Genomic DNA, 22,753 nt, shown 5'->3' with positions numbered 1-22,753 from the left:
TTTTTAAGAAAGTAGAAAGAATTATAAGACAGTACCTGCTTTTAAAGTCCTTAGAGTCTGATGGGTAAGTAGACTGTAAATATTTCTTTCTGCTTCATCTTATAATTATCCACACAGAAGTTTAAATAATGTGCTTCTGTTTAAGAGAGATGATAAATTAGTTCTGGTGGTTATGATTTAGGGGATCAGGAGAGGATTTATATAAGGAGTTAGCATTTGAGCTGGACTGTCAGGAATGTGTAGGATTTCATAGGCAGAAAATAAAGAAGGCCATTCCTGAGGGAACAGTATGAGCCAAAGTTTGGAATTGTGGAAGAGCATGGCATGCAAGAAGACCAGTGAGTTATTCAACAGGAAAACATGTGGTGGGGTCACAGCTGCTCCTCAAATGGTGTTATATCAACTTCTCAAAAGACAACATTACTTTTGATCTTCTTTTAAAAACATACAAATTATAACGTGTTTTTTTGGTAAAGATTTATTTATTTTATTTTAGAGAGAGAGAGAGCAAGCCAAGGGAGGGGAGCAGAGGGAGAGGAAGAATCTCAAGCAGACTCCCTGCTGAGCTCGGAGCCTAACACAGGGCTCCATCCCATGACCCTGAGATCATGACCTGAGCCGAAATCAAGAGTCGGATGCTTAACCTTCTGAGCTACCCAGGTGCCCCTATCATACCATGTTTTTCTACAACTTAACTGTTGTCAGTTAACAGTGTGTTTGCAATTCATTCTATACTGACAATGTGTAGTGAATTTTTAAGCTGTCTGTGATAATTGGTAATAAACAAAATTTCTAACCAGAATTCACATTGTGGTATCTCTTGCCCATCCTAGTCACTTCATAACTGTCTTGTTTGTTTTTGTTATGAATTTTGTCCAATTTCTAAGCAAATAACTTCTGAAGTAAATGACTTCTGAACAGTGTATATATTTTTAAGTATAATCATAACTTTAGTACATAAAATGGAAGTTGAAAAATTAGACTATATTCCCCATTAATTTATTTTAAGAAATTCTAAGAAACCTGTAAGTTTATTATCTTTCATCTAAATACGTGACTACATAATTGATGCTCTTCCCGTAATTTTAAAAATTGTTTAGGTGCTTTTTCTGATTGTAAAATAATTTTGAAAGTTTTTAAAAGAAATAACTGAGAAACCACTCAGAATTCATTTAGAAATATATCTTAAAACTATTTTTAAAAATCCTATAGGAGATTCCAGAGGTATTTGTGCATAAATTGGTGATTGAAAATAATCTCTTAGGTCTCGGGACACCTGGGTGGCTCATTCGGTTGAGTGTCTGACTCTTGGTTTCGGCTCAGGTCCTGATATCAGGGTCATGAGATGGAGCCCTGTTTCAGGCTCCAAGCTCAGCAGGGAGTCTGAGATTCTCCCTCTCTCTCTGCCCCTCACCCTGCTTTCTCACTCTCTCTCTAAAAATAAATAAATAAATCTTTTAAAAAAAGAAAATGATCCTTTAGGTCTAATTTGACCTCAGACAAACTTTGAGAGCTGGAATCAAAATTTAAAAATTAGTTAAATCATTATCAGACAGGCAGAATGAATATGATTAGCTGAAAGTAAGTTGGGTATGTTATTAAAAATCTAAACAATACATTTTTAAAATACTAAAATGTGTTTAAAATAAGCTACATATTGTCCTAAGGTGTATAAAAATTACCGCCCATGATCCTCTCCTAATTTTGATTAACAAAGCACATAAAGCAACAATATGGTTCTCTAAAGTTGTAAAAACCATCCCTAGTTTTCCATTTATGACAAACACATCTGTGATTAGTTTTCATTCAATTCACTATTGTGGTCTTTAGTTAAAAATATTTGAGAAATTTGGGAGTAACTAAAGTTTAATAATGTCAATACTTTAATTCCATTACTAGTGGGCTTTATGAATCTATAAAACTAGAATACACTATATGCAGCATTTCCCAAACTTATTTAACTTCAGATCCTTTTCAGAAGAGTGATATATAGCACTAATTTTCTGAGGAGAACAATTTGGGAAATGCTATCTTACAGTTTATGAAGCGCCACTGTAATACCTTATGAAGGTTCGTAATACCCTGAGGAACACTTTCAGGGAGAGAAAATTAATGTTAAAAAAGGTGAGTGGCTAAAAGGTGAAATTCACATTGGTATCAAATTCTAGAGCTGATGAACTTATTCCTTCCTGACCTTGTGTTTTCTGCCTTCATTATCAGGTGCCCTAGAGGTTCAGTAGGCTGAGGGTTGAAAGGCAGGTGGTGGATCTCAGTTTATATAATCTTGGGGTAGAGCAAAGTAAGCCAAGTAAAAGAACCAGAAAAGGAAAAAGACATCTATTAAGTACAGTTAGGAAAAATGATTATGAGTATAGAGAAAAATAAAAAATACACTGTCTTATGTGCTGCAGCAAATTTGGGAGAACTAAAAATTACACATAAGAAAAAGTCTTAAAAAAAAAAAAAAAAAAAGAAAAAATCTTAAATCAGACTAACAGACTTGTCTTAACTCTGGTAAGAAGATATTTCCTATTTATAAAAGAAAGTTATCCATTATAAGATTGATAAATTTAGTATAAAAAGTAAAGAGAAAATAGATAAATGTGTTAGGTAATATACATAATATTAAATACTTAATAACCCAAATATATATAATACTTGGTTTCCATTGAATAGATAGTGCAAATAGGTTGTTCAAAAAGATAATACTTGGTGTGAATTTGACACTATAATGCTAAATCCTTTATAGATTGTTTCTGAATATTATTATCCCCATATTAGTGGTTATTAGTTTATAGAGGTTAGATAATTATGTCAAGGCCACACAGCCAGTATTTGACAGAGTCTGGTTCAGCTCACCTCTATCCATTTCTAGAGCCCACCCTCCTAGCCTTATTTTGTGACTTCCTAAGAGCATGTCTCCTGAGATAATGAAAGAAGTAATAAAAAACACTTACATAGCACTTCCTGTGTTATGGTCTAAGCAGTTTACAGGTACTAACTCATTTAATCCTTATAACAAGATTATGAGATGTCAGTATTAACATCTCAATTTTATAAATGAGGAAATTGAGGCATGGAGAGGTTAAGTCTACACTCTTAGTCACTGTGCTACACTGATTCTCTGAAATAAAATTTAACTGTAAGATATAACCTTATATCCATTATACTAACAAAAATAAAATGATTGAATATAATGCCAACTAAAAGTCTTTATTGATAAAATGTGTGTATTTTCAAATTACAATATTTCAATATGCAGTATTTCAAATTATAATACAGTAGTTCACTCGTAAGATTAATATATAATATTTACCAAAACTGTCTTGAGAAATGTGGGTTTTTTTAAAGTTTTAATTTTAATTTTATTGGTTAACATACAGTGTTATATTACTTTCAGGTATACAATAGAGTGATTCAGCACTCCCATACATCACCCAGTGCTCATCTCGACAAGTGCACTCCTTACTCCCCATCACCTATTTCACTCTTATCCCCACCCACCTCCCCTCTGGTAACCATCACTTTGTTCTCTATAGTTAAGAGTCAAAACAGGTACAATTTTTATTGTATTGTAGCTTACCATTTTTGAAATGCATTCTGCTTACAGGAGCCACCAAAATGTATCATAACCTTTAATAAGATTTATTATGTTGGGGCGCCAGGGTGGCTCAGTTGTTAAGCATCTGCCTTCAGCTCAGATCATGATCCCAGGGTCCTGGGATTGAGCCCCACATCTGGCTCCCTGCTCAGGGGGAAAACTGCTTCTGCTTCTCCCTCTCCCACTCCCCCTGCTTGTGTTCCCTCTCTCCTGTCTCACTCTCTGTCAAATAAGTAAATAAAATCTTAAAAAAAAAAAAAAAAAAGATTTGTGCTAATAATGATAAATGATAAATAATTGACAAACCCGCAATTGGAATAGAGAAGGAAATAAGTTCTTGCAGTGTTGTTGGCATTTTTCTAATCATTCATTTGTTTTTTTCAAATTTATTCCCTACAGTAACTTTAGATGGTGGTGTCATTTTTACAGAAGAGCAAACTGAGGGTCAGGCATTTGTAAGGGACTCAGATCTTTTCTTGACCCTAAATAATCAGGCCTTTAACAGTATCATCATGAGGACAGTGGAATGTTACATGTCATTAACAATTTTAAGTATGTAGATGTGGCCGTCAATGTGAAAACATTTTAATTAATAAAACCTTCAATATGTACATACTAGTTTGATCTATGGAAAGATAGGAGAACTGAAAGGTAAGAATCTTACCTGATAGTATTGTTTTAGGGACAAATTTCATGTCTTTCTAATTAAATATACTCTCCTTTTTAGTTGTGTATATCAGAGCTAGTTCTGTTGTCCTGCCCCTCTCAACACTTGGCCCCCAACTTATCCAGATATATATTTTTGTAAATTATGTACTTATACTTCAGGACTAAAGAAATGTAGGAATTATTGCCATTCTCAAATAACAGGAACAATGTAGGATTAAGAACTTCAGTTTTGCAGTCAGATAACTAAGGATGAGTCTCAGTCCCATCACCAGCTATGTGACATTGGGCAGGTCCTTTCTTTTCTGTGTTTCACCACAATTTTTTTTTGAAGATTAAGTGAGAATTAATGTGAAGGTTTAGCAGAGTGTGGCATATAGTAAGCGCTAGCTGCTAACATTACCATAAACATTATTATTTAGTATTATTTAACTTCTAAGAGTTGGTTTTACTTGAGATCAGAACTGAGATCTGCTACCTTTCTGACATTTCCTTAGGAATCTACAAGAACCTCCCTTTTCCCCTCCCTCAATAAGACCATTTAAGTGTGTGTTAAGCAACTACAGAATACTAAATAAAAAGTTTGGCCAAAACCAACCATGAAGCTGCAAAAAAAAAAAAGAATTGAGATCTGTAGACTACATTAGATTTGTATTGCTTCATAATAAACCACCAAACACTTGTTGCCTAAAACAACAACTAGTTTTGGTACAATTAATAACGAAAATTTCTTAAAATATTCTCTTAGAAGTTAAATTGGTATTGATTTTAGAAAATCTTCACTGTTAGGGAAATTAAAATAATGATATAATTTTTTTACTTCTCCCTAAAAGGTAAGGCAACTTAAAAATAAATTCACCAAATACCATCTCCCCCTCCCCAAATTAATAAAGTACAGTTTTTTAAGTTCACAGATTTTGCTGTATCATGTAGCATTTAGCTTGTTTAATCTCAGATGATGTATTAATGAGAAGTGAAGTAATCTGTGCCAAATACAGTAGGTGGCACTGTGATAAAAACATTTGTTTCTGTGAAGAATTGAGTTCAGGATTCATCTGTACTCTTCTACTGAGTGTTTGCTAAATAAACATAGGTTTCCAAATAAGGCAAACTTGAACAAAATCTAACAACTTTGCTTAACCTAAATACACATTTATTTGCAGTGTTTTATTTAATTACAAAAATTAAGTACAATAATGGCAGTGTTCTTTGAACTAAATTCTACCAAAAGTGAGAATAGAATGTACTATAAATTGATTGAGGCACAGATTTTAATTTCTCAAAATTCTTTCATATATATTTTAATATATATTTATGTATTTCAGTTCTTTCATAGGTATTTCACACAGGTTATCCTCAGCTTCTCATTCTTAATAATTAAGCTTTTAAATTACTTCTTTAGTTTATGTAAGCTAAAACAGCAAAGATGAAATACAACACATCAGCCAGAAGATAGTAAATTTTAATGGGGGTGATTCTGTGTCATATTTTCAGTGTATTTCAAAGTACCTTCGAGCCTTCTTTAAACAGAAATCTCAGAAGAAAAATTAACTCACTAGTTTGAACAGCACGGTTTTTTTTATTCCTTTCAATAGTATATTGAAAGAGTTTAGGAAACTGGAGTATTCTTGTACAATTAAAAGCACAATGTAAAATTGTTGTAAGAGTACTGATTTGGGTTGTTTGGTGTATTGAACTGTAACGATATAAGTATCTTAATATTTCATTTGCATTGATTCTGGTTAAATTAGTGCTTCTCAATCCTGGCTTTACAGGCTCCCCAATCATCTGTGGAACATTTTAAGAAAGTTCCAGGCAAAGATGTGGAGAAAAGGGAACCCTCATGCACTATTGGTGGGAATGTAAATTGGTATAGCCGCTATGGAAAACAGGATGGGGGTTCTTCCAAAAATTAAAAATAGAACTACCATATGAAAATAAAGAAAGTTCGAGGGATTCTTTTTTTTAAGTATATATACCACATTTTATTTATCCATTCATCCATCAATATATACTTAGGTAACAGATACATGTTTCCATGTCTTGGCTAAGGTAAAACTATTGAAATGAAAATGGAGCCACTATGGAAAACAGTATGGAGTTCAACAAAAATTAAAAATAAAACTATCAGATGATACAACAATTCCACTTCTGGGTATTATCCAAAGGAACCTAAAACACTAACTCAAAAAGTTCCAGGGATTCTGATCTAGTCGGTGCCATCATAACATTGGCCTTGGCAAAACCATGCTGTGTTAATGGCAGATATATCACAAAAGGTAACACTAGAGCACATCTAGTCCTCTGAAGTTGTCTTTGAATGGCTGTTTGATCTTTATTAAGAGACAAAAATCCTCATTTAAAAGTTTGCATAAAGTTACATTTTGAAGTAGGTAAACACTTAGCAACAAAAAAATATCTCAAAAGCTGGGTAAAGATAAAAACACTTTTGGAAGCATGTGGTAGTTATCAAATATGAAAAATAAACATTACTGTGGTCTTTACTATTAAACATCAACTGTTTTCTTGTAATAAAAAAGAAATGGAATTTATTGTTATTTTGGTGTTAAAATATGAATGAAATTTACCCCATCGTAGTGTAATTTCTCTTCTCTCCTCATTTCAAGCATTTGGGTTCTAACATTCTAAATTTAGCCAGTGATCTCTGGTCATTTAATTTTTGTTTCCCTTTTAAATTTAAGTGATGGTTCTTTCTTTCTTTCCTTCTTTCTTTCCTTCTTTCTTTCTTTCTTTCTTTCTTTCTTTCTTTCTTTCTTTTTCTTTCTTCCTTCCTTCCTTTCTTTCTTCCTTTCTTTCTTTCTTCCTTTCCTTCCTTTCGTCTTTCTTTCTTTTTTTCCTTTTCCTTTTCCTTTTCCTATTCCTTTTCCTTTCCTTTCCTTTTTTCTTTCCAGCTATTACTGATAATGGCAGTTGATTTAACGTACTGTTTTTCAGCTGACTACCTGGCTCAGGCATTTGATTCTCTCTGTTTGGACTTGAAGACAGATGAAGGAAAAGTCTTGTTTTTGGAGTATCAAGCTGTTCCAGTAATACTAAATCATCTCCGGATATCCAGTAAAGGACTCCTCTCTAATGTCATTGATAGTTTGCTTCAGATGACAGTGGAATCTAGTAAGTTTTAAAGTTTTTAGATACACAAAGTAATGACAGTAGATGATTTTGTTTTCTGAATGTATAACTACATGTCAGACATATTGTATTATATAATAGAAATGGTTAAAAAGTATTTTTGACAGCAGTGTAATAGAGTCATTAATAACATCACTAAAAGTTGTATGTCTAAATGTCCACTAACGTAGCACAGTTGCCAGTACTCACCTCATCTCAGTTATGTGCATATACTCTGCATTGTTAGTCATGTTTTCAAGCTTCTTTGTCTGTTCTTCCGTCTCATCATTCTGACAGATCTAATTCTGTATTCCCTGCTTGCTTAGAAGGAGATGTTCAAGTGTGTCTCCATCTAAAGGGAGAATATGACAAAGTCATATTCCTGTTGTTTCCTCCTCAACCTTACTGTTTTGTTGGAGGGTTTGGGGGTGGGAGGAGCACTCAGGTGTATATGTGGCTACTTTTTTTCATGCATATTTGTAACATTTTGTAGTCTGTGGCCTTATTTTTTCTTTCTGGTTTTTATATTGGTGTACCAAGTTCTTTTTTTTTTTTTAGCGAGTTCTTTTATTTATTTTTTCTTAAAGATTTTTATTTATTTGAGAAAGAGAGAGAGAGGTAGAGAGCACAAGCAAGGGGGGAAGGGCAGAGGGAGAGGGAGGAACAGGCTTCCCGCCGAGCAGGGAGCCCGATGTGGGGCTGGATCCCAGGACCCCAGGATCATGACCTGAGCCAAAGGCAGACACCCAACCGACTAAGCCACCCAGTCGCCCTGCAAGTTCTTTTAAATTGCTATTGATGGTTCCTAATTTAGCCCAGATACATATGGGGATGTTGAACATAAATATTTTCATTTGTTTTGGTTGGTATTGCTCTTTGAACCTCAAGTAACCCCTTGACTTGTAACAAGCAACCATTTTGCCTCAGTAATTTTTTTCCACTTGTGGCTTTTCCTCTTCCCTATTCCCTCTTTCTTCTACAGCACTTCTAAAAATGAAATGTTTATGCCTTCCAGAAGGTGGAAACTAAAATTGGAAAGTCATTTCTCAGTGTGGTAGTAAGCAATCTGTGGTACTTGGTGCTGCTTGTGGGTGAATCCCTAATAGCTGGGTGTAAAGCATAGTTATATTTCTAACTAGGTACCTTCAGTGTATGGCTTCACATTTTTAATTCATTTTATATGCTCTCTCATTTTTCTTTACAACATCCCTGTGAAGGGCCTGAATAGAAAAACTGAGGCCTAGAAAAATCCGATAACTTGTCCATGGCAAGACAGACGCTTAACCAACTGAGCCACCCAGGTGTCCCTCTTTCTTTCTTTTTAAAGATTTATCTATTTATTTGAGAGAGAGAGATGGGGGAGAGGCAGAGGGAGAGGGAGAAAGAGAATCTCAAGCAGACTCTCTGCTGAGTACAGAGCCCCACATGGGCCCGACGCAAGGCTCAATCTCACAACCCTGAGATCATGACCTGAGTGGAAATCAAGAGTTGGACACTTAACTGACTGAACCACCCAGGATTTTTCTTAATGAGGAAAACAAAAATTTTACCAGATGCTAATGTCTATTCATTAGAAACAAATCTGTCTGAATATTTCTGACAGAGATGAAATCTTGTAGCCAAAGGAAAACTGAATATAATTTTATGAAATAGTGGACCTACTTGGGTGAAATGACTTTGTAGCACCATAACATTCACATTTGGAGAAATAGTAGTAGATAAAGTCAACAGATGTTCAGTTCATTCACACGTGTTTACCTTTGTTCAGATTATGCCAAATCCAAGGTTATCCTTTCTTGTTCAAATTGAGTAAATAAAGCAATTTCTAATGTGGATTCCTAGAAAGCCATATCATTTTTAGTGATGGAAAACTTTTGGAAGATTAGAAATGGGTGAATCATTGATGATTTCTGACTGAAGCATATTTATTTGCTTGATATATTTTTCTGCTTTTAATATAAATCCAGTACCTGATGTTAACCAAAGAAATATGTTGAAGGGGTTAAATGAATGATAGATCAAAATGTAGCAAATACTTACCTAGCTGTTGGATTTATGTTCTGTTTTTTCTAGATTTGAGATGTGAAACTCATTTTACCATGTACATAATTTTCACATGCCATTTTTTTTAAGTTAATAGGAAAAAGTTATTGGAAGAGAAATCTTGATAGAATGGATTTGCAGATGGCTTATCTCACACAACTAATGGGCCTTGGTCAGCTATGCACGGGGTGACATGTTTCAAGCATTGTGTTTGCAGTGCTTTGCTTAGCCTTGGGGCTTCCTCTGAACGTCCATTTAGGGCTTTGGAGCAAGAGGCTAGAGGAAGGTGTCAGTGGGCCAGACTCTAGCCTGGGAGTACTCAAAGTGCTTGCTTATTGGTTCTCTAACACAAGTCAGTATAGAAACAGTGTTTAAAACTTGTGTAGTAGTCATCAAATTACTAATTTTATCAAGTTCAATAATAATTAGAAACATTTGGACTTGTGTTTTGTATGTTTGTTTTATTTCATTTCTAGTGTTTTTTTTTTTTTTTAAGATTTTATTTATTTGACACACAGAGAAGGAGAGAGCAAGCACAAGCAGGGGGAGTGGCAGGCAGGGGAGAAGCAGGCTCCCTGCTGAGCAAGGAGCCCAATGTGGGGCTCGATCCCAGGACCTTGGGATCATGACCTGAGCTGAAGGCAGCCTCTTAACCAACTGAACCACCCAGGGGCCCCATTTTCTAGTGTTTTTTAATGGTATTGTAAAACGATAAATTTTGAAAAGTTTATTCGAACAAACAGCGATTCCAGTGGGATAGCACCAAATCTGAAAATGGTTAGGGGTGGCTCTGTAGGTGGGGCCTAGGGCAGAGGTTTTTATAGAAAAGACAGGGAAGCAGAGTAAAGAAATTATTTAATTGGCTATAACATAAATGTTTGCCTTGTTGGGGAAAATTTAGTTATTTGGTGGTTATAATAGTTTTACTTGAGGTTCATTTTCTCCAATTCAAGGAAATCTGCTTGGCTATTGATGATTAGTTTGTCTTGAGTTTTGTTTTCTTAGATTCAAGTGCATTGACTGCTTTAGAATTTGATTTGTTTAGTTAGGGTACCCTGCTGAAGGCATGAGAGCTCCCCAGTCTAATAGCCTCTTTGTTGAACTATTTTAAACAGTATTTTGTTAAAGTCTGTTGCATTCTCTATGCTGGATTGGAAATCTCAGATCAGTTCTTAGAGTAGTTTGAGGAGCAATAGGATACTCCATCTCCACTGGATACTTCATGTTAAGCTGTGTTGTAGTTCGTACTGCTACAGAGTGGTTTTTCTCTTGTTCCTCTCGTGCTCTTCCCCCAGATTCATCTTTTCAGATATGAGAAATGTTATTAGTTGCGTAGGTATTTACTGTTTTTTGAAAGCTGTTAAAATGCATTTCTTTTTTTTTAAATGATCTAGATATATTTTACTTTAAAATGCATTTCTTTGAGTGTAAATTAAGATCTGTACATTGATTTACCTCAACATATACATTATGAGCACATTTTTTTTTAGATTGAGGGCTCTTTTGGGTGTGAGTGTATATCATATAATAACTTAGTAGTGTTGATTTTAGAAAATTACTTTGTGGTTTCTTTTTCTTTTTCCTGTCAGTGGTTAAAAGCTGTTACTCACTTATCTGGGTTTAGCTGTGTAAGAACTTGAGTCTTATTTTATTTCAAAGAGTACTTTCCTTTTCTTGTCAGACTTAGTTTAAATAGAGGGATTTAAGTTTGTATTTGTATTATTTAGTTCATTCTGTTTTGCGGCCTAAAAACTGCCCATCTAAGGTAACATGCTACCATTTAACACTTGATGGCAATAATGTATTTGAGCACATTTTGCAGACACTTTTTATTTGTATTATAAAAATAATAGAAATTTGGAAAGCTACAAACTGTAAAAAAGTCTTACTATCCAAAGATAATGTACATTTACTTCATAGGTACATTACTCTCTCTCTTTTTTCCATGAATAATTTTCATGATGTTGGGTGTTTCTTTTCTTTTCTTTTTTTTTTTGTTTAACATGGTTAGATTTTAGTGTACATGTAGTTGCATCAGTCTATGTTTATCTGTCTAAAATATCAAAATACAAGAAAATATTAGGATACTTTGCAAAGAAATATACCTGAGTTCTTTTTAAATTATGAATATGGGTAAAATGTATTATATATTATAATACAATTAAAGATAGCAAAGAATTATCAAATACTTTATGCTACATGCATTAAATTTGTTCTATGGATCTGGAAGTTATTTGTGAACATATTTGTATTTCTTAGTTTGGTGCTCTTTTTCATTGGCAGTTAATTTTTCTTGATTTGAGCAACATTATTTCTTCCCTTCTTGCTATTTAATTTTTTCTGTCATTCTGTTATGTTTTTATTATTAAGGAGATCAAAGCAAGGGTAATTTCAATGAAATGACAAATGCGATATTTCCAACAATGTACCAACTTAATAGGTACACACCCATGTTTCTTTTCTAGTCATGAATCCTACATATGTATAACCTGTTTTCTCAGTTAAAAGCTTTCAAATGAAAGAATGTTCTCTAAGGAAACACTATGGGAAGATTTATTTTTAATAACTGAAGAATATATGATAATATTTTTTAAGTCTGAGAAGTTGACACCACTCTTAATTCTACCACCTTAATAAGACGTAGTTTGCGTATTGGCGGATATATTTATTTTTTTACATAGTTGCAATCATAATATGTGTACTTTGTTATATAAGAAATGCATATTCATTATAGAAAAATTAGAAAATATAACTTTATTTCATTCAACAAATATCTCTCTATAGACCATACAATTATCCCTGGCACTCAGACACTACGGGTACAGCAGAGAGCAAGATAATTAGGTCCCCTGTCAACATGGAGCTTATGGTCTAATTGACTTTTGTCAAATTATTGTAATAGTGAGGATGATAATAACAATATCATAGAATTATAAAAGGGGTAAGGGAGTTAGCCATGCAGAGGTCTGGGAGACTATTGTAGGGAGCAGGAACCGCTAGAGCAAAGATGTTAGGGCAAGTATTAATTGTTAGGTGTGGTATTTTCAAGACACAGCAGGGAAGCCAGTGTAGCTGAGGCAGAGTGAGTGGGCAGAGTAGTAGAAGAATCAGAAGGTGGGACCTGCCACTCATTCAGAAGGGCCTTGTTGCTCAACAGTAAGACTTGGGGACTTTTATTCACTAAAATTCCTTGAGCTTTCCCTTTCTGTTCTGCTTTGTTGAATGTCATATTATGAACTTTTTTTTTTGCATATTTCTACATAGCCCTTATTTTTAATTGTTGCTTAATACTTAATATTTCATATGCATATATGTTTATGTAATATTTATTATTACTATACGTTTATGTAATATTTATTATTGTTACCATTTATTGAGACATTTCCTGTGGGAAGTGTGTATGAAATTTGATAAGAATATCAATTCATTGGCCTCCATCCCAGCATAAAAGAGCTTTCAAATAGTTTGTGGTCAGCCCCTTGAGGGATATGGGGCACAGGGAACTAACCTAGCAATCCTTTGCCTGACCTCTTGAAGTCTACTTAAGAGCCATTTAATGTGCACATGTAACTGTGCATTTGGTAGTGGTCTCTGAATGCTGTCAAATTTATAGCTATATTATAAATTGCATAATTGCTTTAATGATGCTTGCATTCCCTCGTCTGACACTGTAATAGAGTTTTTTTGAGATATAAGCCTGGCTTTTCTAATTAACACGAGATGATATGAACCCATTTTGGGTCAAGCTTTAGGTTTGTGTTATGTAGCCTATCTTGAGGAAACTTGTTTCAGTATTTTTTGACAACAAAACAAACCATGGTGTATGTTAGGGAGTAAAATCCCTCCTGCCAATTAGTGTGATAGAGAAAGCTGAGGAATCAAATAATTAAATGTATAGATAATGAATATACTATTTTTATTTTTTTTTAAATAAGAGTTCTCTGAGTATTTAACTTAAGGAAGGAATTTTTTAAATTGTGTTTATTGTTTAAAAGATAACACGTTCCTATAGCTAATCATTTCAAAGGTACAAAAGTGAAAATTAAAAAAAAAAAAAAGTCTTCTTTCAGTCACTGTTTCCCCTTCCCTGGAGAAAGCAATTTCACTAGTTTTTTTTTCCATGTTCTTTCGTTACATGTACTATGTTTGTGTACACACGCATATTCTTATTTTTTCATTTTTATCAAAAGAATGTTAGCATGCTATACGTGTTATAAAAAATAGATCTTAGAGATACTGTATTAGTACATAATTTCTTCAAAAATTTATTCATTTAAGATGACTGTTGATGGATATGTTAACCTTAAATGGTAAAACTGCCAGGTATTCAAACCTGGGCTTATTCAGTATAGCAGAGAATTGCAATCCAGGACAAGCAAGCTACAACAAAATCACAGATAAGACCAGAGAACAAAGGAGAGGAATGCCTTTTTTTAAAAAATTTTTTATTGTTACGTTAATCACCATACATTACATCATTAGTTTTTGATGTAGTGTTCCAGGATTCATTATTTGTGCGTAACACCCAGTGCTCCATGCAGAATGTGCCCTCTTTAATACCCATCACCAGGCTAACACATCCTCCCACCTCCCTCCCCTCTAGAACCCTAAGTTTGTTTTTCAGAGTCCATCGTCTCTCATGGTTCGTCCACCCCTCAGATTTCCCCCCCTTCATTCTTCCCCTCCTGCTATCTTCTTTTTTTTCTTAACGTATATTGCATTATTTGTTTCAGAGGTACAGATCTGTGATGCAACAGTCTTGCACAATTCACAGCACTCACCATAGCACATACCCTCCCCAATGTCTATCACCCAGCCACCCCATCCCTCCCACCCCACCCCCCACTCCAGCAACCCTCAGTTTGTTTCCTGAGATAAAGAATTCCTCATATCAGTGAGGTCATATGATACATGTCTTTCTCTGATTGACTTATTTCGCTCAACATAACACCCTCCAGTTCTATCCATGTCGTTGCAAATGGCAAGATTTCATTCCTTTTGGTGGCTGCATAATATTCCACTCTCTATATATACCACATCTTCTTTATCCATTCATCTGTCAATGGACATATTGGCTCTTTCCACAGTTTGGCTATTGTGGACATTGCTGCTATAAACATCGGGGTGCACGTACCCCTTGGGATCCCTACATTTGTATCTTTGGGGTAAATACCCAAGAGTGCAATTGCTAGATTGTATGGTAGCTCTATTTTCAACTTTTTGAGGAACCTCCATACTGTTTTCCAGAGTGGTTGCACCAGCTTGCATTCCCACCAACAGTCTAGGAGGCTTCCCCTTTCTCCGCATCCCCACCAACATCTGTCATTTCCTGACTTGTTAATTTTAGCCATTCTGACTGGTGTGAGGTGGTATCTCATTGAGGTTTTGATTTGGATTTCCCTGAAGCCGAACGATGTTGAGCACTTTTTCATGTGTCTGTTGGCCATTTGGATGTCTTCTTTGGAAAAATGTCTGTTCATGTCTTCTGCCCATTTCTTGATTGGATCATTTGTTCTTTGGGTGTTGACTTTGATAAGTTCTTTATAGATTTTGGATACTAGCCCTTTATCTGATATGTCATTTGCAAATATCTTCTCCCATTCTGTTGGTTGTCTTTTGGTTTTGTTGACTGTCTCTTTTGCTGTGCAAAAGCTTTTTATCTTGATGAGGTCCCAATAGTTCATTTTTACCCTTGCTTACCTTGCCTTTGGCGATGTTTCTAGGAAGAAGTTGCTGCGGCTGAGGTCGAAGAGGTTGCTGCCTGTGTTCTCCTTTAGGATTTTGATGGACTCTTGTCTCACATTTAGGTCTTTCAACCATTTGGAGTCTATTTGTGTGTGTGGTGTAAGGAAATGGTCCAGTTTCATTCTTCTGCATGTGGCTGTCCAATTTTCCCAACACCATTTGTTGAAGAGACTGTCTTTTTTCCATTAGACATTCTTTCCTGCTTTGTCAAAGATTAGTTGACCATAGAGTTGAAGGTCCATTTCTGGGCTCTCTATTCTGTTCCATTGATCTATATGTCTGTTTTTGTGCCAGTACCATACTGTCTTGATGATGACAGCTTTGTAATAGAGCTGGAAGTCCGGAATTGTGATGCCACCAGCTTTGATTTTCTTTTTCAACATTCCTCTGGCTATTCGAGGTCTTTTCTGGTTCCATACAAATTTTAGGATTATTTGTTCCATTTCTTTGAAAAAAGTGGATGGTATTTTGATGGGGATTGCATTGAATGTGTAGATTGCTCTAGGTAGCATTGACATCTTCACAATATTTGTTCTTCCAATCCATGAGCATGGAACATTTTTCCATTTCTTTGTGTCTTCCTCAATTTCTTTCATGAGTATTTTATAGTTTTGTGAGTACAGATTCTTTGTCTCTTTGGTTAGATTTATTCCTAGGTGTCTTATGGTTTTGGGTGCAATTGTAAATGGGATCGACGCCTTAATTTCTCTTTCTTCTGTCTTGTTGTTGGTGTATAGGAATGCCACTGATTTCTGTGCATTGATTTTATATCCTGCCACTTTACTGAATTCCTGTATGAGTTCTAGCAGTTTTGGGGTGGAGTCTTTTGGGTTTTCCACATAAAGTATCATATCATCTGCAAAGAGAGTTTGACTTCTTCTTTGCCGATTTGGATGCCTTTGTTTTCTCTTTGTTGTCTGATTGCTGTGGCTAGGACTTCTAATACTATGTTGAATAGCGGTGGTGATAGTGGACATCCCTGCCGCATTCCTGACCTTAGGGGGAAAGCTCTCAGTTTTTCTGCATTGAGAATGATATTTGCTGTGGGTTTTTCATAGATGGCTTTTATGATATTGAGGTATGTACCCTTTATCCCTATACTCTGAAGAGTTTTGATCAAGAAAGGATGCTGTACTTTGTCAGATGCTTTTTCTGCATCTATTGAGAGGATCATATGGTTCTTGTCCTTTCTTTTCTTAATGTATTATATTACATTGATTTGCGGATGTTGAACCAACCTTGCAGCCCAGGGATAAATCCCACTTGGTCGTGGTGAATAATCCTTTTAATGTACTGTTGGATCCTATTGGCTAGTATTTTGGTGAGAATTTTTGCATCCATGTTCATCAAGGATATTGGTCTGTAATTCTCCTTTTTGATGGGGTCTTTGTCTGGTTTTGGGATCAAGGTAATGGTGGCCTCAGAAAACGAGTTTGGAAGTTTTCCTTCCATTTCTATGTTTTGGAACAGTTTCAGAAGAATAGGTATTAATTCTTCTTTAAATGTTTGGTAGAATTCCCCTGGGAAGCCATCTGGCCCTGGCTCTTGTTTGTTGGGAGATTTTTGATGACTGCTTCAATTTCCTTAGTGGTTATAGGTCTGTTCAGGTTTTCTATTTCTTCCTGGTTCAGTTTTGGTAGTCGATGCATCTCTAGGAATGCATCCATTTCTTCCAGGTTATCTAAGTTGCTGGCATAGAGTTGCTCATAATATGTTCTTATAACTGTTTGTATTTCTTTGTTGTTGGTTGTGATCTCTCCTCTTTCATTCATGATTTTGTTGATTTGGGTCCTTTCTCTTTTCTTTTTGATAAGTCTGGCCAGGAGTTTATCAATCTTGTTAATTCTTTCAAAGAACCAGCTCCTAGTTTCGTTGATCTGTTCTACTGTTCTTTTGGTTTCTATTTCATTGATTTCTGCTCTGATCTTTATTATTTCTCTTCTCCTGCTGGGTTTACGCTTTATTTGCTGTTTTTTCTCTAGCTCCTTTAGGTGTAGGTTTAGGTTGTGTATTTGAGACCTTTTTTATTTCTTGAGAAAGGCTTGTATTGCTATATACTTTCCTCTTAGGACTGCCTTTGCTGCAGCCCAAAGATTTGGAACAGTTGTGTTTTCATTTTCATTGGTTTCCATGAATTTTTTTAATTGTTCTTTAATTTCCTGGTTGACCCATTCATTCTTTAGTAGGATGCTCTTTAGCCTCCATGTATTTGAGTTCTTTCTGACTTTCCTCTTGTGATTGAGTTCTAGTTTCAAAGCATTGTGGTCTGAAAATAGGCAGGGAATGATCCCAATCTTTTGGTACCAGTTGAGACCTGATTAATGACCTAGGATGTGATCGATTCTGGAGAATGTTCCATGGGCACTAAAGAAGAATGTGTGTTCCCTTGCATTGGGATGGAATGTTGCTGAATATGTCTGTGAAGTCCATTTGGTCCAGTGTGTCATTTAAAGTCTTTATTTCCTTGTTGATCTTTTGCTTAGACGATCTGTCCATTTCAGTGAGGGGGGTGTTAAAGTCCCCCACTATGGGGCGCCTGGGTGGCTCAGTCGTTAAGCGTCTGCCTTCGGCTCAGGTCATGATCCCAGGGTCCTGGGATCGAGCCCCGCATCGGGCTCCCTGCTCTGCGGGAAGCCTGCTTCTCCCTCTCCCACTCCCCCTGCTTGTGTTCCCTCTCTCGCTGTGTCTCTCTCTGTCAAATAAATAAATAAAATCTTAAAAAAAAAAAAAAGTCCCCCACTATTATTGTATTGTTGTCAATGTGTTTCTTTGCTTTTGTTATTAATTGCCTTATATAATTGGCCACTCCCATGTTAGGGGCATAGATATTTACAATTGTTAGATCTTCTTTTTGGATAGACCCTTTAAGTAGGATACAGTGTCCTTCCTCATCTCTTATTACAGTCTTTGGTTTAAAATCTAATTTGTCGGGGCGCCTGGGTGGCTCAGTCATTAAGCATCTGCCTTCGGTTCAGGTCATGATCCCAGGGTCCTGGGATCAAGCCCCACATCGGGCTCCCTGCTCAGCGGGAAGCCTGCTTCTCCCTCTTCGATTCCCCTTGCTTGTGTTCCCTCTCTCGCTGTGTCTCTCTCTGTCAAATAAATAAATAAAACCTTTAAAAAAATAAAAATAAAATCTAATTTGTCTGATATAAGGATTGCCACCCCAGCTTTCTTTGGTGTCCATTAGCATGGTAAATGATTTTCCACCACCTCACTTTCAATCTGGGGGTGTCTCTGGGTCTAAAATGAGTCTCTTGCAGACAGCATATCGATGGGTCTTGTTTTTTAATCCAATCTGATAGCCTGTGTCTTTTGATTGGGGCATTTAGCCCATTTACATTCAGGGTAATTATTGAAAGATATGAATTTAGTGCCATTGTATTGCCTGTAAGGTGACTGTTACTGTATATTGTCTGTGTTCCTTTCTGGTCTATGTTGTTTTTAGGCTCTCTCTTTGCTTAAAGGACCCTTTCAAGATTTCTTGTAGGGCTGGTTTCATGTTTGCAAATTCCTTTAGTTTTTGTTTTTCCAGAAGATTTTTATCTCTCCTTCTAATTTCAATGACAGCCTAGCTGGATATAGTATTCTTGGCTGCATATTTTTCTCATTTAGTGCTCTGAATATATCCTGCCAGTCCTTTCTGGCCTGCCAGGTCTCTGTGGATAGGTCTGTTGCCAGTCTAATGTTTCTACCATTGTAGGTTACAGATCTCATGTCCTGAGCTGCTTTCAGGATTTTCTCTTTGTCTCTGAAACCCACAAGTTTTACTATTAGATGTTGGGGTGTTGACCTATTTTTATTGATTTTTGATGGGGGTTCTCTGTGCCTCCTGGATTTTGATGCCTGTTTCCTTCCCCAAATTAGGGAAGTTCTCTGCTATAATTTGCTCCAGTATACCTTCTGCCCCTCTCTCTCTTTCTTCTTCTTCTGGGATCCCAATTTTTCTAATGTTGTTTCGTCTTATGGTATCGGTTATCTCTCGAATTCTGCCTTCGTCATCCAGTAGTTGTTTCTCTCTCTTTTTTTCAGCTTCTTTATTTTCCATCATTTGGTGTTCTATATCACTGATTCTCTCTTCTGCCTCATTTATCCTAGCAGTTAGTGCCCCCATTTTTGATTGCACCTCATTAATAGCCTTTTTGATTTCGACTTGGTTAGATTTTAGTTCTTTTATTTCTCCAGAAAGGGTTTCTCTAATAACTTCCATGCTTTTTTCAAGCCCAGCCAGTATCTTTAAAGTCATGATTCTGAACTCTAGCTTCGACATCATACTAATGTCCGTATTGAGTAGGTCCCTGGCAGTTGGTACTACCTCTTGTTCTTTTTCTTGAGTGGTTTTTTCCATCTTGTCATTTTGTCCAGAGGAGAATAGGTGAATGAGAGAACAAAATGCTAACAGGGTAACAATGTCCCCAGAAAATATACTCTAAACAAATCAGAGAAGACCTGAAGCCAGGGGAAAAGAAATGGAAAGAAAGAAAAAAGAAAAAGAAAAAGATAAAAACAAACAAAAACAGAACAAAACAAAAAAGAAAACAGAATATGATCAAATATGATCAGGCTGGTGCATATTCAGTGCCACACACTAGATTTTGGGTGTATTTTGGTCTGTTAGAAGAAAGTGCCTCCCAAAATTTTAAAGAAAGAAAAACTTATATATGTACAAAAATAAGGGTTGATATGATGAAGGGATGGAATATGATTGTAAAGATGAAAATTATACAAAATTTTATAAAAGGAATTGGTAAGAAGTTGTTTTAAAAAGAAGAGGATTTAAAAAAAAAAAGAAATGGAGAGAATGTGATCAGGCAGGAGACTAGAACAAAGCCATACACTAGAGATTTAGGGTATATTTTGATCTGTTAGAAGAAACTATCTCAAAATTTTAAAGAGAGAACAACTTATATATATATATATGCCAAAAATAAGAGTAACTACTATGAAGGGATAGAATATGACTCTAAAAATGAAAAATAAAAATGTTTTTTTAAAAAGGGGTTGATAAGATGTTGGTTGAAAAAGGGAAAAAGAAAAATTCAAAAAAAAAAAAAACAGTTAAAAAATAAATTAACTTTGAAAGACTAAAGAATCATGGTAAAAAAGCCATGGATTCTATGTCCAGTATTCCCCTAGCGCTGGAGTTCTGCCGTTCTCATAGATGGGTAAACTTGGTCTTGGCTGGCTGTTCTTGCTGATCTTCTGGGGGAGGGGCCTGTTGCCGTGGTTCCCAAATGTCTTTGCCGGAGGTGGAATTGCCCCTCCCTTGCCAGGTCGGGCTAAATAATCTGCTCGGGTTTGCTCTCTGGAGCTTTTGTTCCTTGCAAGCTTTCCGTACAGCTTTGGAGGACGAGAGTGAAAATGGCGCCTGCCAATCTCCGCCCCGGAGGAGCCGAGAACTCGGGGCCCCACTCCTCAGTGCGCCCCCAGAGAAAAGCAGTCAATCACTCCCAACTCCCCGGTCTCCAGCCACACTCCGTGCTCACCCGGCCTGTGACCAAGCATTTCTATCTCTGGCACCCGACCCCGGGTGGAGTCTCCAAACCCAGCAGATACCTGTGGTGCACTCCCGTGCCGCTCCTCCTGGGGGAGGAAGGGGAGTCTCCCCGGATCTGCTGCTTGTTGGGTCCCTGCTGGAGGAGCAGTGGGCTGACTGTGCCGCGTATCACGGTTTATGGCAACCCCAAGCTGAGAGCCCGCACCCTGGCTGTGTCTCTGCAACTGGCTTCCCCGCTCCGATATCTGGGAGCTCTGCCACACTCAGGGATCCCTGGTCTTTCTTTGACCCTGAGGGTCCTGAGACCACACTGTCCCGCGAGGATTCCACCCCCCGCTTAGCCACTGGATCGACGTTCCTCAGCAGAGCAGATTTCTAAAAGTTCTGATTTTGTGCTCCGCAGCTCTATCACTTGCCAGAAGCAGCTGACGGAGGCCCCCTCCCACGCCGTCTATCCTCCTGAATATCACCTCGGATTCACTTCTCCGCACGTCCTACCTCTGGAAAGTGGTCGCTTTTCTGTTCAGAGAGTTGTTGCTATTCTTTTCTTCGATCTCCTGTTGAGTTTGTAGGTGTTCAGAGTGGTTTGATTCCCATCCAGCTGAATTCCTGAGACCAGCCGAAATCCAGGTCTCCTACTCCTCTGCCATCTTGCTCCGCCCCAGGAATGCCTTTTTATACAAAAGTGGTGGTGGTGGTTGGGGGATTGGGAAGGTGGATGTGTGGGTGGGCTGTTATAAACAAAAAGCCCATTGGAGTAAACTGGGAGTTGGAAGTATAGTGGCTTTTCATTGGCTGAGTTTTGACCATTTCTCATTGGGTGGGCTTTGCTGTGGAAGAAGAAAACCTTTCTTCCTTCTGCTGGCTTAGTAAAGTAGTATCCATGTGCAGGGCATCACTTCCTGTTGGGTTTGCAATTGACCACAAGTGGTAGGCCGTGAACGCTCCCCATGCTGGCCTTCTGACTCCATTCTTTTTTTTCTTTTCCTTAAGATTTATTTATCCATTTATTTTATTTTTATTTTATTTATTTTTTAAATTTTTATTTTATTTTACTTAAATTCAATTCGTTAACGTATAGTGTATTATTAGTTTCAGAGGTAGAGTTCAGTGATTCATCAGTTGTATATAACGTAGTGCTCATTACATCACATGCCCTCCTTAATGCCTTAATTTTAGAGAGAGAGAGAGAGAGCAGGGAGAGAGAGAGAGAACAGGGAGAGGGGGAGAGGGAGAAGGAGAGAAGCAGACTCCCTGCTGAGCTTGGAGCCCAACTTGGGGTCTGATCCCACCACCCTGAGATCACGACCCTAGCTAAAATCAAGAGTTGGACACTCAACTGACTGAGCCACCCAGGCTCTCCTTCTTCTGACACCATTTTTTTTTTTTTTTAAGATTTATTTATTTGACAGAGCACAAGCAGAGGGGGAGAGAGGGAGAAGCAGGCCCCCCGCTGAGCAAGGAGCCCGATGTGGGACTCGATCCCAGGACCCTGGGATCATGACCCGGGCCGAAGGCAGCCGCTTAACCAGCTGAGCCACCCAGGCGTCCTTTCTGACTCCATTCTAAACGAGATTTCCTTTTATTAATTTTCACAGATATTTGGGTTGTTTCTAGTCTTTTGCTAAGGCAAACAGTGCTTCTGTATACAAACTAACTTACACAAAAGCAAATTTGCACATGTGGGAGCTTATTTGGTAGAATAGATACCTAGGAAGTAGAATTGTTGGATCAAAAGAAAATTTCTCAGATTATGAGAATGACATGGAGTAAAAAGTAGTTAAAAGGAAAAGTGCACAAAGAGACAGTTACAAAATTAATTGTTTACCTTGTTTATGTGTTACAAAATGCTTTTTTCTGATAGCTCATAGTTCAGACTCAGGAATTGAGTCTAGTATAGACAGGTATAGTGATGTGGATAATTCAGGCAGCTTTTACATCCCATACCCTTTTCTGTATGTGACTACATCCTCCCTCCCACCCAACTTTTTGCTTCTCTTTTCCCCACTCCTAAATCTATCTACCTGGTACTCAGTATATGGTATATTGAACAGATGTGTTGCCCAGCTAAG

At 36.8% G+C, this 22,753-nt stretch overlaps 1 protein-coding gene across 11 annotated transcripts in view; it reads left to right on the top strand.

Annotated features, from left to right (window-relative positions):
• Positions 1–22,753, top strand: part of CCDC138 (coiled-coil domain containing 138) — a 142,726-nt gene that overhangs the window by 94,966 nt on the left and 25,007 nt on the right. For 8 of the 11 annotated variants that reach the window (XM_078056697.1, XM_078056703.1, XM_078056696.1 and 5 more), the window contains one exon: positions 7,223–7,399. The exons of 2 other annotated variants lie outside the window; for them this stretch is intronic. In XM_078056697.1, the coding sequence (XP_077912823.1) occupies positions 7,223–7,399 (177 nt within the window). Of the gene's footprint in view, positions 1–496; positions 819–7,222; positions 7,400–22,753 lie in introns of those variants that run through there. One more of the 11 variants, XM_078056705.1, reaches the window with a different exon arrangement.

The sequence above is a fragment of the Halichoerus grypus genome, chromosome 10 (genome assembly GCF_964656455.1).
Source record: "Halichoerus grypus chromosome 10, mHalGry1.hap1.1, whole genome shotgun sequence".
Taxonomy (NCBI): domain Eukaryota; kingdom Metazoa; phylum Chordata; class Mammalia; order Carnivora; family Phocidae; genus Halichoerus; species Halichoerus grypus.
Note: the sequence above shows the minus strand (reverse complement) of the source record. Positions and strands in the feature narration are given on the sequence as shown.